The sequence below is a fragment of the Palaemon carinicauda genome, chromosome 6 (assembly GCF_036898095.1).
Source record: "Palaemon carinicauda isolate YSFRI2023 chromosome 6, ASM3689809v2, whole genome shotgun sequence".
Taxonomy (NCBI): Eukaryota; Metazoa; Arthropoda; class Malacostraca; order Decapoda; family Palaemonidae; genus Palaemon; species Palaemon carinicauda.
The window spans coordinates 87,451,473-87,465,366 of NC_090730.1; the positions used below are offsets into that span (position 1 = coordinate 87,451,473).

General features: G+C 39.2%; 1 protein-coding gene across 1 annotated transcript in view; it reads left to right on the plus strand.

Annotated features, from left to right (window-relative positions):
- The window catches only part of LOC137643132 (carboxypeptidase D-like), a 261,470-nt gene extending 251,619 nt beyond the window's left edge, over positions 1-9,851 (plus strand). Inside the window, exon 13 of the mRNA XM_068375982.1 lies at positions 9,695-9,851. Coding sequence (XP_068232083.1) covers positions 9,695-9,851 — 157 coding nt within the window. The remainder of the gene's footprint in view (positions 1-9,694) is intronic.
- Positions 9,852-13,894: the final 4,043 nt, after the last annotated feature.

The following is a 13,894-nucleotide window of genomic DNA, read 5'->3' on the forward strand; positions in this document are numbered from 1 at the left end:
CATTACGAATGCTCACCATCTGTTCACCTCTGGCGTGGTTCTCCAGTAGAGTTAAGTTGAGGTAAGAGAGAGAACTTTCTTTAATCCTACTTCTCTTGATGACCTGGGCAAGTAAAATGTGAGCTTACAAGGCACTCCAGACACCCGTCAGAGACTTAGCCTTCTCTTTCCAGGAGTAACCAACCATTAAAAGGTATTCCTCAATTAAGCCTTCACTTTAGATACATTTGCCTACATAGGAAGAGTTGCAGTCACTCTCCCAAGCAAGTTTGGGGGCTCCAAAGAGGAAGAATCCCACTTCTCCCCTTTTTTTGCCCAGCATCGTTTGTATCGAAGTCATCTGTAAAAAGCGCAACAGGAGCAGAGAGAATTCTGTTCATCTCCCTTAGAGAGACCCTTGGGTGAGAATCCATAGAGGTTCTCTCTCTCCAAGAGATTTCTAAAGTAGAGATCTATCGTCTCTTGCCGATCAAGTTTCTGAGGAACATCCTGTTCTAGCAAAAAGAAAGAATACCGATCATTGACCTACCAGTCACCCTATAGATGACAGGGGACCAATAGACCCAAGGACATCAGCTAGCAACCTTTCTCCCTTCTCAGAAGGTGCCCATAAGAAAGAGAGTAAGGATACCAAGACAGCTCCTAATGTGGCATGCCCTCTGGATTCTAGACTTTTCCACCTGCATGTAGTGAGGATTCCGAAGCAAGAACCTCCAGTGGAACCTTCTCATCAGCCAGGAGATGACGTCCCTGTAGAGGAAGACTTCGGAGCCAGAAGGTGCTGAAGGACACCTTCCTTGGCCAGCACTCTCTGGTCCTTCGGAGGCAGAAGAGGGGTAGATAGACTCAACTCTCCTCAAGGTGCTTTTCTGTATAACTACGGTAAACAGCCTCAGAGAACCAATAACATCTCGAAAAGGCAAGATGGCAGCGGTTGATCTTTTGTGCTGCCCCCCGAGAATCAATGGGCTTAGACTCTATCTTCCTTGGTCGGTTTTGGCTAAGGAGACCTTAAGCAAGGTAGAGACCCAGGTTTCTAGGTCTAAGGAGTTGCTTAGAGCAGGGAGATCCTCCCACTTGATTCCATCGGCTTTCCCTTGCCCTCGACAGCAGAAGTACTATTGTACTCGAGAGACCCTGCCATCTCCTCATCCTCTTGATCCAGCAGTGGCATTGCTGACTCCAGGCTGCTCTTCTGAACAATTGGTAATGGTTCCAGTTTCATTCTTGATGGCAGAGGCCTCATGCATGAAGATCATAGCCATGGTAATGGTGCAGGCGGCTTCCTGGATTGACCACTGATCTGGCACCGTCAGCTTCTTTGGAGACATTAAGGCTCTTACTGACTCAACCAAGAAGCATGCTCTTTAAGGATGTTGTCATGACAAGGGCCAGGGCAGTAGAGTTTCTCTTGAACCAGGCTGCCAACCAGTGGGCAAACTAGGTGCCGAAGCGTTGAGAGGCAATAACCTCTCGGTTTCACAGGCGCATTGGTTGTCGGGATGTTCTTACCCTCCACAACTCACTCTTTAGGGTGCCTTCGCTTTTTCCCACCAGCGGAAAGAGATGCGAAGATCAAGAAATGCTGTAAAGAAACCCAGGACTCCATCCTTCAGAGGGCAGTGTATTTTCCCCAGCCCCAACCTTTGATGTCAGGTCAAGGGAAACCTGCTTCATAACCAACCTGAAGACCAACACAGAGAAGAGGAGTTTGTCCTCAACACTCGATCCTCAAAATCCTTTCAGTGCAGTCTTTCCCCTCTCAACAGAATCAGGGTCAAGGAAGAGGAAAATGCCTTTGCTTGGGTGGGCGTTCCCCTTGTTCTACCATCAGTGTGGGTGATGCCTCTAGGCCAATTGCATAGGTGGTTTCCATGGAGCAGAAAGATGGACAATGGAGGTTCTCCACTCTGAATACTTCCTCCTGTTCATCAGCTCTCCCCCTCTTCTAATTCATTCTCCAGCGACATCATCATCATATCTTCAGGGGTGGCAGAAAATCTTGCCCTGCATAAGGAAGTGCAAAGCATGCTGCAGAAGGGTGCACTTCAAAGAGGTTGACGACTGCTCCCCAGGCTTTTTCAGATAACTTTGTCCTGTTAGAAAGGAGTTCTGAGGCCGAGACCAGTCATCGACCTCATAGCTCTCAACAACTAGCCTGCATCTTCCAAACACCCATCAGGATAGAGACCATGGCCTCAGTCAGGCAAACGATAAGACTGTAGGACTTTATGGTGACCCTGAATCTGATAGATGCTTACTTTCATATCCCAATTCTTTGATCCTCCAGGTAGGGATAGCAGGGTAGGCCTTTCAGTTCAAATTCCTTTTGTTCGGCCTGTTGACGGCACCCCAGATTTTCACTAAAGTGATCAAGCTAATCTCATCGTGGGCCCATGTCAGTGGCATCCGCCTACTCCACTACATGGATGATTGATTCTGTTGGAATCGGAAGTGAAACTTCTTCGCTTTCAAGACAGGGTTCTCTCATTTTGTCGGGCCCTGGGAGTCATGATAAATCGGGAGAAAGCTGTCCTATCACCGATCAGAGGATAGTCTACCTGGTGATAGACATTGACACTGTCCTATAGAGATTTTCTCCTTCCTGGAAGGCAGCTATTCGCTTCCTGCAACAGTCAATTCTCCTTTCCCATCTTGCCAGTGGCAGAAACTTTTGGACACATCTCTAGATAATGGTGGTTGAAAGAAGAGAACCTCCTACGAGGTTCCCTGCTCTCGCTGCCTCCTCCAGAGTTCCTTCACTTCTTGGTTGCTTCCGAAGAGGGGTGGGGAGCCCACCTGGACAGTCACATGATATCTGGCTCCTGGACAGAGAAAGATTGCTGAGATCACATAAATGCCTTGGAGATGAGAGCAACCTCCTTAGCTCTCAAAGAATTTTACCTTCTTCCAACAGGTCATTTGGTGGTGTTGATGACCGAGAACACCACCTACATCAATAAACAAGGAGGTACAGTACTATGTCTCTGTAGCTATGCCATCTAGCAGTGAGGACTCTCAAGTCAGCAAAGAACAAAGCTATTACGTTTTCATCCCACTTCATCTTAGGGAAAAGGAATATCATAGCAGACCCAAGTAGTTGGCTTGGAGGGATCTTTATGTCATACATCATCCAGTAATGATGGAGATCCTGACTTTGTGGGGTTCTCTGACGTTAGACTTCTCTGTAACATCTCTAAATAAAAAGCTCCTGATATACTGCTTTCCTGTTCAAGACCCCGAAGCGGCATCCGAGGACACGTATCAGCCCCATGGGACGGTCTTGGCGTTTATGCTTTTCTGCCATTCTATCTACTTCAAAGAGTTCTGAAATGAGTAAGGGACACTCATTCTGTCGTTAATGTTGGTGGCATCAAGATGGCCATATATGGAGTGGTACAATCGTGTTCATTAATGACCATATTGTGTTCTTTTATTTTTAGACATATTGTCAGCCAACAAACCAACATCTGGTAACTACAGCAGGGACAGTGCAGCCTGCAGCAGCACGGACAGCATAGCTCCCGGGAAGTGGCTGATTTAATGAGGAGCCATGTTATCTTTCAAATTACTGTAGTGGCTTACTTTTAATTTCAGGTTCTGATATGTTTTTAATGAAAATAAGGAATAATATATATGGTTTCAGTTTTCAAGCACTTATTAAGAATTAAATCTCAATGCTAGGTGTATTGAATAGAAAAAGTTGTTGTCTGAAAAAAGTTGCAGTATTTTTTTCACGGTTTTTCATGCATGCCAATCTTTCATAGTCAGGGAGGTGAATTTTCTTGTATTGTTATTGTTTGTGTGTGGTTTGTAGCCCTAATTTTATCATAACCATTTCAGAATGTTTTGTTTTATTACATGGCATATCTAAAATGGTGAATTTTTACCATTGATGATTTTTATACATTTTATATTATATATATTTTTGTTATATGTACTGATTTGCTCTAATAATAAAAAAGATTTATAAAAAAAAGAAATAATTCTTTTAACTTGTGAACGAAAATTAAAGTACACAGTATCGTCACTTATTAACGTGATTGTATCCGGACCTCCTACACCTCCTAACAGAGACTCTGAGAGACTTGCTAACTCCCCCTAACCTATGTTAGCCCCACGCCAAGATTTTGCCCAGCGCTCCAGGATCCATTCGTCTTCATTCTTGGAGGTTATCTAGCATCTCCTCTCTGAGAAAGGCTTATCTTGAGAGGCATCACAGCAGATGTCTGGATATATCTGCAAATTCTCAGGGGCAGTCTATTAGGCCAAGTGGGCCATTTTCTGTGGTTGGTGCCATGGGAAGGGTATTCTTCTTTCAGAGCATTAGTATCTCTAATTGTTCATTTTTTCTACTACCTTTAGAAGGAGAAATTCTGCTTTAATTCAGAGGTAAAAAACTATCGCTTGGCCTTGAGCCATGTCTTTTGACTTAAGGGAGTAGATATTTCCTCTTCAGAAGAAATTTCTATGCTTATCAGGAGTTCTAAGCAGACCTTTCCGCCAGTTGAGGCGAGTCCACCTTTTTCAAATGTAGTAGAGGTATTACAGCCAGCCCTCTATATTTGCGGGGGTTAGGCAATACAGACAGGCGCAAAGATCAAGAATCCACGAATACTTGCTGCCCTGTGGGGGGGGATAACTCCTAACCTAACTCCTCACTGCCCATTGCCCACATGCATTGAACTAACACATTAAGTACTGCCTAATATTGTTTTTACCTGGGTTATATCACAGTAGAAGTATTGTATTAATGAATGAACACATTTCAGTAAGTGTACAGTACATGAACACACGTGTACCATGTACTTACATAATAAGGCTGCGTTACAGTACGTAACACTAGTCATCAGAACAGTTATAACAACAGAACTCTGTTGTTCCAATCTAATATAACATTAGCTAATACTTTAGTGTATATTACTGTAATATATGTACACTACTGTTACTACAGAACAGCTTAATTAGCTAAGCTAACACTTGTGCTGTACTCGAAGTGTTTGCTGTTTTCATTAGGACGACTCGCACTGTTTGTCAACTCACTGTACACGTAACTTACATTTACATATTGCAGAGTAAAGTAGAATTTACGCAGAGTACTGTACAGTATATTTGATAAAGGATACTATATATTACTGTAATATTGTACTGTACAATATGTATACAATAATACTTAAAATGCAACTAAGTACAGGTGTACATATTTTATACAAACTTCTACGCAGTCTATAGGCATGACACAACTCCTGATAAGTTGTCTCTTGCACAGTACTGCAGGGAATCACAACTCTACAGAAAAGTAACCCAGTAAATATATACCGTACACTATACAGGAGTATGTACTATACAAATTATGTACAAATACGTTGGGATGAAATGGTAGATGTACACGCGAGGATGCATGAAGCAAGAGTTAGACCGAGTCAGTGAGAGATGGGATGTTGTGCTGGGCAGAGGGGGAAGTGGAGCGAAGCGAGCCGGTTGCAGAAGAGAGCGGTTGGTTTGGAATCGCAGCACAGCGAGAGTACTTATTGCTACGAAAGAGCCTGTGATTAAGGAAGGCTGACTGTACGTTCTGTAAAGGGGGCACCTTATGAACCATTAAGATTGGATTCAGACAGGGACATCACCGTGAAAACAGTTTTCTTGCTCTCTTTAGCTTCAGCTAAATGTGTTAGTGAGCTGCATGAGTTCTCCTTTAACTTCACCCATTCAAGGGGATGGAGGCAGATCTCTCTCTCCTTCGTTCTAGATTTTGTCATGAAAACTCAGAATCCATCAGTGCCTAATTCCAGATTTTTATCTTTTATAGTTATAAGTCTTAGAGATGTAACCGATGACCCTGACCAGCTTTTGCTATTTCCTATGAGAGTTAGTTATAAGGTGCAATCTGAAACATACAAGGACCACAAGACCTAGGCTACAACTCCTTTCGTGAGCACGCTAAGAACCCCCAAAAAATTTATCCGAGAATACGATCTCATTTTGGTTAAGGGAAGTGATCTCCCAAGCACTGTCTCCATCTTCCGTAGAAGTATCACAAGTTAGAGCTCACGAAGTGAAGTCATCAGCACCACACTAGCATTCAAGAGGGATTTCTTTTGGATGCAGGTTCTTCAAGCAGAGGTGTGGAAGCATCAAACAACCTTCACTGCCTACTACTTGCATGATGTAACCCACAGATCCCTAGACACTTGTGTTAGAGCCTGTTATAGCTGCTCAGCAAGTGGTTTAAGCTACCCTGGCTTCTTTCGGAGGACCAGTAACAGCAAGTTGAGAGCTGAGGTTACGTAAAGACCAGGGTGAAAGTGAAGAATGACTGGCCTTCTCTTTTCCTTTCAATGTTCCCTTTCCTTAGGGTACAGCATTGGAAGACCTCCCCAGCTGAATTTAATCTCTCAGTCAGGTAAGCCCAGATTGATCATAGCTATTCCATGCTCAAGCACGGGATAGTCTTTTCCCTATAGTGTACTCCTTATGAGGGGGATTGTGATGTAGTCAGGCAAATCCACATCCATGAGAAGTCCTCAAGTTGCAATATGTTTATACTCATTACTTCTCAGGGCTACTACACAGAGTATTCCAGCCCAAGTACAACACTTTTACAGCCTGGGCTGTTACGCCCGCTGGTACTCCTGCAGGTGTTCACTAGGTGGAAGGAACCCTTACTCTTTTATGTATCTGAGATGCTCGGGATTTGGGTATCCAGGCTAAGCTTCCAGCCAGTTGGAAAAGGAGACTGCCTCCCACATGAAGAGGAGTCGTCTATAGTAAAGGATGAGGGTTTGTAATTGTGTAGGAACAAATCACAATTTTTTAAAGTAATTTGTATGTTTCCTACCTATATAACCAGAGTCCTTTACTCAAACTTGCTTGCCAACGCCAGCCCCCAAGAAAGCCCCAAGTGAATTGTTTGTGAGCTGGCAGGTAGGACGGAGCCGGGCAGTCTCCCACTACTGATAGGTAATTAGCTGGTGGTTGTTACCCCTCGTTTTAATTTAACTGCTGTGTTCCAGCTTCACTGTTTTCTATTCTCCTATAGTAAAAGCACTCAGGTTTGTATAGTTAGGAAAAATACAAGTTACTCTAAAAATTTGTGATTTCTATCCATCTAACCAGCACTTTTATCCTTCCCCCCCCCCCTCTTTTCTCCCAACACTTCTAAACTATACACCTTTTTTTATTTATACTTATCTTCAGCATAGTCAAACCATCTCAAGCCACACGTTTTTTCACCTAGGCAAATATTTTTACCACATATTTGTTGCATATATAATACTTGCTTTTTCTGTATTTCTTGCTGCACATATACAAAAATAATTGATTTCAGGGTTTAATTTCTTTTAAACTTTTTATTTCATTATCAAAAAGGAGTTTACTTGGAAGCTCTATGTACAGTTAATTTTTTGCTGCTTCCTTAGATTCTTCCCTTTCCAGATCTTGCTTAGATTCTGGCTCTCATTGCTAAACCTAATCTCTGACTTTTCTTTTTCCTGATTCTCCGATCTATTACTTTTATTCTAAAATGTTTATGAAAATTAAGCAGTTCTGTTGCTGTCAGACAATTGAACAAACCATGTACTTCTATTATTCCATGCATGTTGTATCCTTGATATATCACATGAGTTTCAAATAAAAAAGTTTATAGATGCTTATTCCAAATTCAAGTGTAGCAATGCCATATTTGTGCAATGGAGAAGCAGGAAACCTATCATCTTTGGAGGGGTAAATATCAGATTTGACTTGGAATAACTATGCTCAGCCTTGAGCTTTTGCTTCAACTGAAAGGGAAAAGAATTTAACCATAAAAGAAACCATTTCTGGCATAACCCAGGAACATAAGTGGTGAGCTACCCTGAAATCTGCACTCTTTTGTGTAGATGCAACAATTCCTCCTCTACTTAAACTGGATTGCTCAGTCACTCGTTTCACGAGATCAAAAAGCTTTTTGACCTCGTGAAATTAAAGCTCTCTTGCTGGACCTTGATGCTTATGGAGGTGTAGACCCAAATGGTATTTTTCCGATATTTATTTTATGCAAGAAGAGTTTCATTCAGCACTTGTTGGAGAATTGGTAATGGTACTCCATTATGTGTGTACTGTAAATGTATTTGTGGTAGCTCAAGTCCAGCTGATTACTGCCCAATTTCCATAACTCCCATATTATCTAAAGTTTTTTTAATGGCTTTTGGCAAAATGTCTAAATAGGTTTGTTAAGGTAATTGGAGCATGTGATGCCCTTCTTACAGTCTCCAATGCTTGTCGTCAGGAAGTTCGTATTATTGGCCTTGATTTTAGTGCTGACTTTGACCATGTTAATCATGAGGCCCTTTTTTTCAAACTCAAACATGTAGGAGTGGGCGAGTCTTTTCTTAGCATCATTGTTGAATTTTCAAGTAATAGATTGCAAAGAGTTGTTGATGGACACCATATTGAGTATAGGAATATGTTATCTGGTGTTCCTCAGGCTTATATTTCATGCTATATAACACATGACATGTAGTTTGGCCTAGAAGACAAGCTTGTTGCATATGCAAATGATGCTAATCTCTTTGTATCAATTCCATCTCCTGAATGTAGATCTGGGGTTGCTGAATCCCGTAATAGAGATCTAGCTAAAATCAGTTCATGATGCAAATTATGGGGCATAAAGTTGAATCCTAACAAAACTCTAAGTATGATTGTGAGTAGGTTGAGGACAGTGGTTCTTGAACATCTGGATCTCACCATAGATAATTGTTCTTTAACTCTGTATGACTCTCTAAAATTTTAGGTGTAATTTTCATTAGCAAATTTACTTTTGAGAAACACATTAGGTCTGTCCCTTCTTCAATTGCACAAAAAATTGGCATATTGAGAAAGTCTTGTAAGATTTTCAGTGATCAATCTATTCTGAAGAAATGTTTATATTCTTTTATTCTACTGTACCTTGTTTTGAGTATTGTTCTCCTGTCTTGTCTTCAGCTGATTAATCCCATCTTACTTTGGTGAACAGGAATTTACAGTATATTAGATTTCTTATTCCTGCTGTAGATGTCGTTCAATTAGTTTGTTATGCATGTTGCATAAGATTTTTTATAATTTTGACCATAATTTACATTCAGATCTTCCCGTACAGTACCATCCTGTTCGTAACACTAGGTATGCAGTTAATTGTATGAGTCATGCCCTCGCTATCATGAGGCTTGATACTGCACAGTTTTCCAGAAGTTTTATTCCAGTTGTGACCAAGTTGTGGAATGATCTTCCTTATCGGGTAGTTGAATTGGTAGAACTTCAAAAGTTAAAACTTGCAACAAATGTTTTCATGTTGAACAGGCTAACATAAGTTTCTTTATATTCTATAAATGAAAGATCTGTTTTAATGTTGTTACTGTTCTTAAAATGTTTTATTTTAATTGTGCTTTCTCAAAGAGTATATTTAATTCCCTATTACCTTTCCTCACTCGACTTTTCTCTGTTGGGGCCCTAGTGCTTATAACATCCTGCTTTTCCAACTAGGGATGTAGTTTAGCTAGTAATAATAATGATAATAATAGTAATAATAATTCTATACAGTATATATATATATATATATATATATATATATATATATATATATATATATATATATTTATTTATTTATTTATTTTTCATGCAATGTCTTAGTTTTCTTTTTAGGTAGAATTATCACTACATTTTTGTGTAATTTCAGTATTGGACGTACTGTTATGAGTCGGCAGATTTTGGCTTTGGAAATCGATGCTCAACGTATGGAACACAAAGTTACTCGTCCTTCTGTTGCTGTAATTGGAGGACTTGGGGTTAGTGACAGAGCTGGAAAAGAACTTACATTGGAGTTGGCCAGGTAAAGTAGAGGCATTTTTCTTTCATGTTCATAATTTGAAGATTTAAAGATACAGAAGGGTCCCGAATTATATGAGAATTTGGTCAATCTAAGGCATTGCATAAATGGAAACTCTCATATTTTGAAATACACGAGAGGAATAATTCCATTAGGGACAAAGCAAACGTCAAATTAACTACTCAAACGTTTTTACTACCCATCTTTAATGTTTTCTATGTACTAGGCTGTGTGTTTTCTATTACTAAGTTGTTTATATGAATGAATAAAGAATTTAAATCGTTTTAAAGTACTAATAACTTGAAAAAGGATAAAATTACTATATATTTATGCTTATAACACAACCTAATATTAGGACAATTTTTCATGAATTTAAGTCATATACAGTATGTTGTATAAAATGACTGGTGAAATGCAAAACCATCAGTGTAGGCCTATAGACTAGTTTTTGCTGTATGATTAAGAATACAAAATTAATAAAATAAGGCGATTTTATATCATGCCTTTTCTAAACACTACACAAAGGACGCAATCTAAAACGGAAACTGTTGAATTGTTTACTTTCATCGCTGATCATAACAACCAAACAAGTGTATTTACACATCTGTGTTCAGGTTAGTTTTTGCTGCAACAGCTAGATTACCAAGTATTGATTACTTAATGATTTTGTTATTACTACAGTAATGTTATTTTAGTTTCTACATACCATATCCATATAAATTCTTACACACGTAGCAAAACAGAAAAACCATTTTTCTTGCGTTTAATCAACAATAACAAACTACTACTAATGACAGCACTGTATGATAATTTACAATGATTTTAAACTGTTACGAAAGATAATTGCCCATTCCATATCCAAAATACTTCTAACCTCGGTTATAAATCAGTTTAATATCGTATCAACTTAGATCAGCCACAAAAAAAAAGAAAAAAAAAAGTATTAGACTAGTTTTAAAGTTATCAAACAGTTGGGTTACCACTATAACATTCGATTTGACAGAGATGGCGCAAGTTTAGAGAAAGTGAGAATAATTTGAGTCATTATGGATTTTTAATAAAGAATTAATAACTTAACCTTATGCTATACAGTATCGTTTTCTTATTATCGTGCCATAAATGACTGCTATAGCACACCCTGTTTGGTTGAGAAATTCAAGTATTGTCTGCTCCATTAGTGAGTATTTAACCGAAGCTTTGTAATGAAACAAATATTTATTTTGTTACACACACACACACATACACACAGAGCGCGTGCGCTTATAACACAGTGGTGCTTATGTATTATTAACTACCGTATTTCCCGTGTCATAAGACGCTACAAGTGGTAAGACGCGCCCTTAAATTAGCAAGGCAGTTTTAGAAAAAAAAAAAAAAAAGGATTTTAAAAACCTCTTAGTCATGGACTCTACCGTGATTATTGTCTGGCATAGTAATTTTTCTTATTTTGGGTGTATTATGGAATGTTTAAGTTCAAATTAATTAGCTATATGCTGATTATCCCAATTTTATTTACATATTCATATAAGAAACCACTAAACCAGTCGTAGTTTCCCCCACAACTACATGTTTAGTCATAGTGTTTGGGTTTCAAGTGTTGTTTACATGAAAGCATTCTTGCCAAAGGTTCATAAAATTTTGGCAAAGAGGTAAAATTTCAGTAATATTTCCAAAATTCCGCATATAGCCTGTAAATTTTCACACAAAATGTAATTCGTGATTAAAGAAATCTAGAAATTAATTTTAGGTGGAATACTTTTGTTGCTGTTTATGTGATTCTAGGTCTAGTTACTTTCCTGCTGACTTGGTAATACTGCACTGAACTAACAGAAGTTTTCCCAAGGTAGTATTCAGCAACTGTCTAATTGCATTATTTTAGTACTCAGACAACAAAGTCATTGTCAATATATTGCTTTATTACAAAATATCAACAAAATATGAGAAAATAAATATATACAGCATAAACAACTAATATATCGTAGTGTCTAGCTGCTAGGAGACCTCTTTGCTTGTAGAAGGGGGTTAGCCAGTAATTAGCTGATTACCAAAACAAACAAATAATTTGCTTCTGTACTTCATTAGATGAAGTGCAATATAAAAATAAATGAATTTATTACATATGAATGATAATTGTAGGTTTATATTCAGTCTCTCATGAGTTTGAGTGCTTGTATGTCAATAGTCGAGTGTTTGAGGGGTGTCAAATTCCTCAACACAACTTTTTCTTAAGTGTTAAGACGCAGTGTGATTTTAGGGGGGCATTTTTCAAGAAAAAAGGTGCGTCTTATGACACGGGAAATACGGTATATAGATGTTTTGAATAACTTAAGATAAGCAATAATCTTTGTTACTATATAGGTGATGAATGTCCGCATATTCTGGAGAGCAGCAGCTAGATATCAGCAGATCTGATCACAACCAAAAGTAAAAAAAAAAGCAGTAAATAATATGCGAATGTTAAAATACGCCCAAAATTTAAAAGAAAAGCACATAAATGTTTTATTAAAGCACAAGTAATTATTTGAATAATCGCAATTTCCTAGTGGTCATTAGTTCCCAAAAACCAATTTTCTGTATCTGCAAAGTAGTTCAAAATCTGCGAGTCAAGTGCCACAAAACATATCAAATCTGTTATTTTTTTTTTTCAATTAATTCAGTAGGCCTAAGTACGGTGCCTAATAAACGGATTTTGAAGCAAAGCGAAAAATCTATTTTTGGGTGATATAGCTATGTCGTCCTGATGGAAGGTTCCTTTAGGCAGCTTTCTAAGGGATATTTAGCTACAGTGATACTCTCAGAGAACTGATCATAGGTCTCCAGAATTCTAACTCCTGGTGCGAGTATCCTTAAAAAATTTCTTGAAGATATCGCATAATATCAGGGGACGTATTTCTTGATACGACACATAGCAATCTCCACCCCGAATAGAGTTTTCGCGCTGATGGAGAAGAGTGGCGAAAATGAAGGGGAGCCATCATTAAGGTTACCCAGTGGATCCCATTCCCGTACTACTACAGGGCCACGCATGGCAACCCATTCCTTGTTGCAATTAAGCATGGATGTCTACAGATAGAGTAGTTTTGGGTGGGGATTTGTTACATATGTACAGTATGCCCCTTTTCTTAGAAAAGGAGGGCGGGTCCATCAGGACGACATGGCTATCTCACCCAAAAACAGACTTTTCACTTTGCTCCAAAATCCGGTTTCTGGGTCGACCTGTGGCGCCGGGTGAAAAGAGTCCTTCTTATATATCTTTTCTGATAAAACCTTCCAATTATACCAGAGAAAGATAAAAGCATGGAATGCTGAGGTTACTACCCTCGCGCGAGCACCTTTTGGGTGTCGTGTATAAAGCAAAGGCGCGTGAAAACCACTATTCACAGGTTGTCTTCCATTTAGTTAATTCCTTTGTCAAAGGGATGGGCCGATACAAAGGTCCTAGCCAACCACCAGCGCCACGACGCGAGCGCCATCTGAACTTCATCCTTCTTTTGGAATCTTAAGTGTTGATTTTGTTTGTGGTGCTCTCGGTCTTTTTTTGTCAATCGTGGATTTATTTTGTCATGTCCGAAGCTCCATCTTCACACATTCCAATGTTAAGTACCATAGTTTGTTTTGACAGTTCTTTATTGTACCGGGCAGTTGTTTTATATCCAGTATAGTCTGTTTTATTATTCCCGTCTGGCCTTTCATGGCGGCCATTGTTTGTTCACTTGTTTGGGAATTCATCTTTGTCTGCCCGTTTAGTACTCTGTCACTTAGGTTCTTGGTTAAGTCCCTGGCCTTATGCCTTTAGAACCGTTATTAATTTTTTGTGTTTTTTTGCTCATGGTACTTTTTGCTAGCAAGTCCAGCCTACGAACGATATAGCGATCTAGCTTTGTATTTGTTTAGTACCCGCCCCACCGAGGCGTTCGTCACTCGACTGTGCTATTTATTTTAAGTTTTAGCAGATGCTATTCTTCGATCGTAGTGTTATATGGATGTACATTTTTATTTTATACGTTTATAATAGTGTTGTGTGATTTTTAGTCCTGTTTTTGTGTCCAA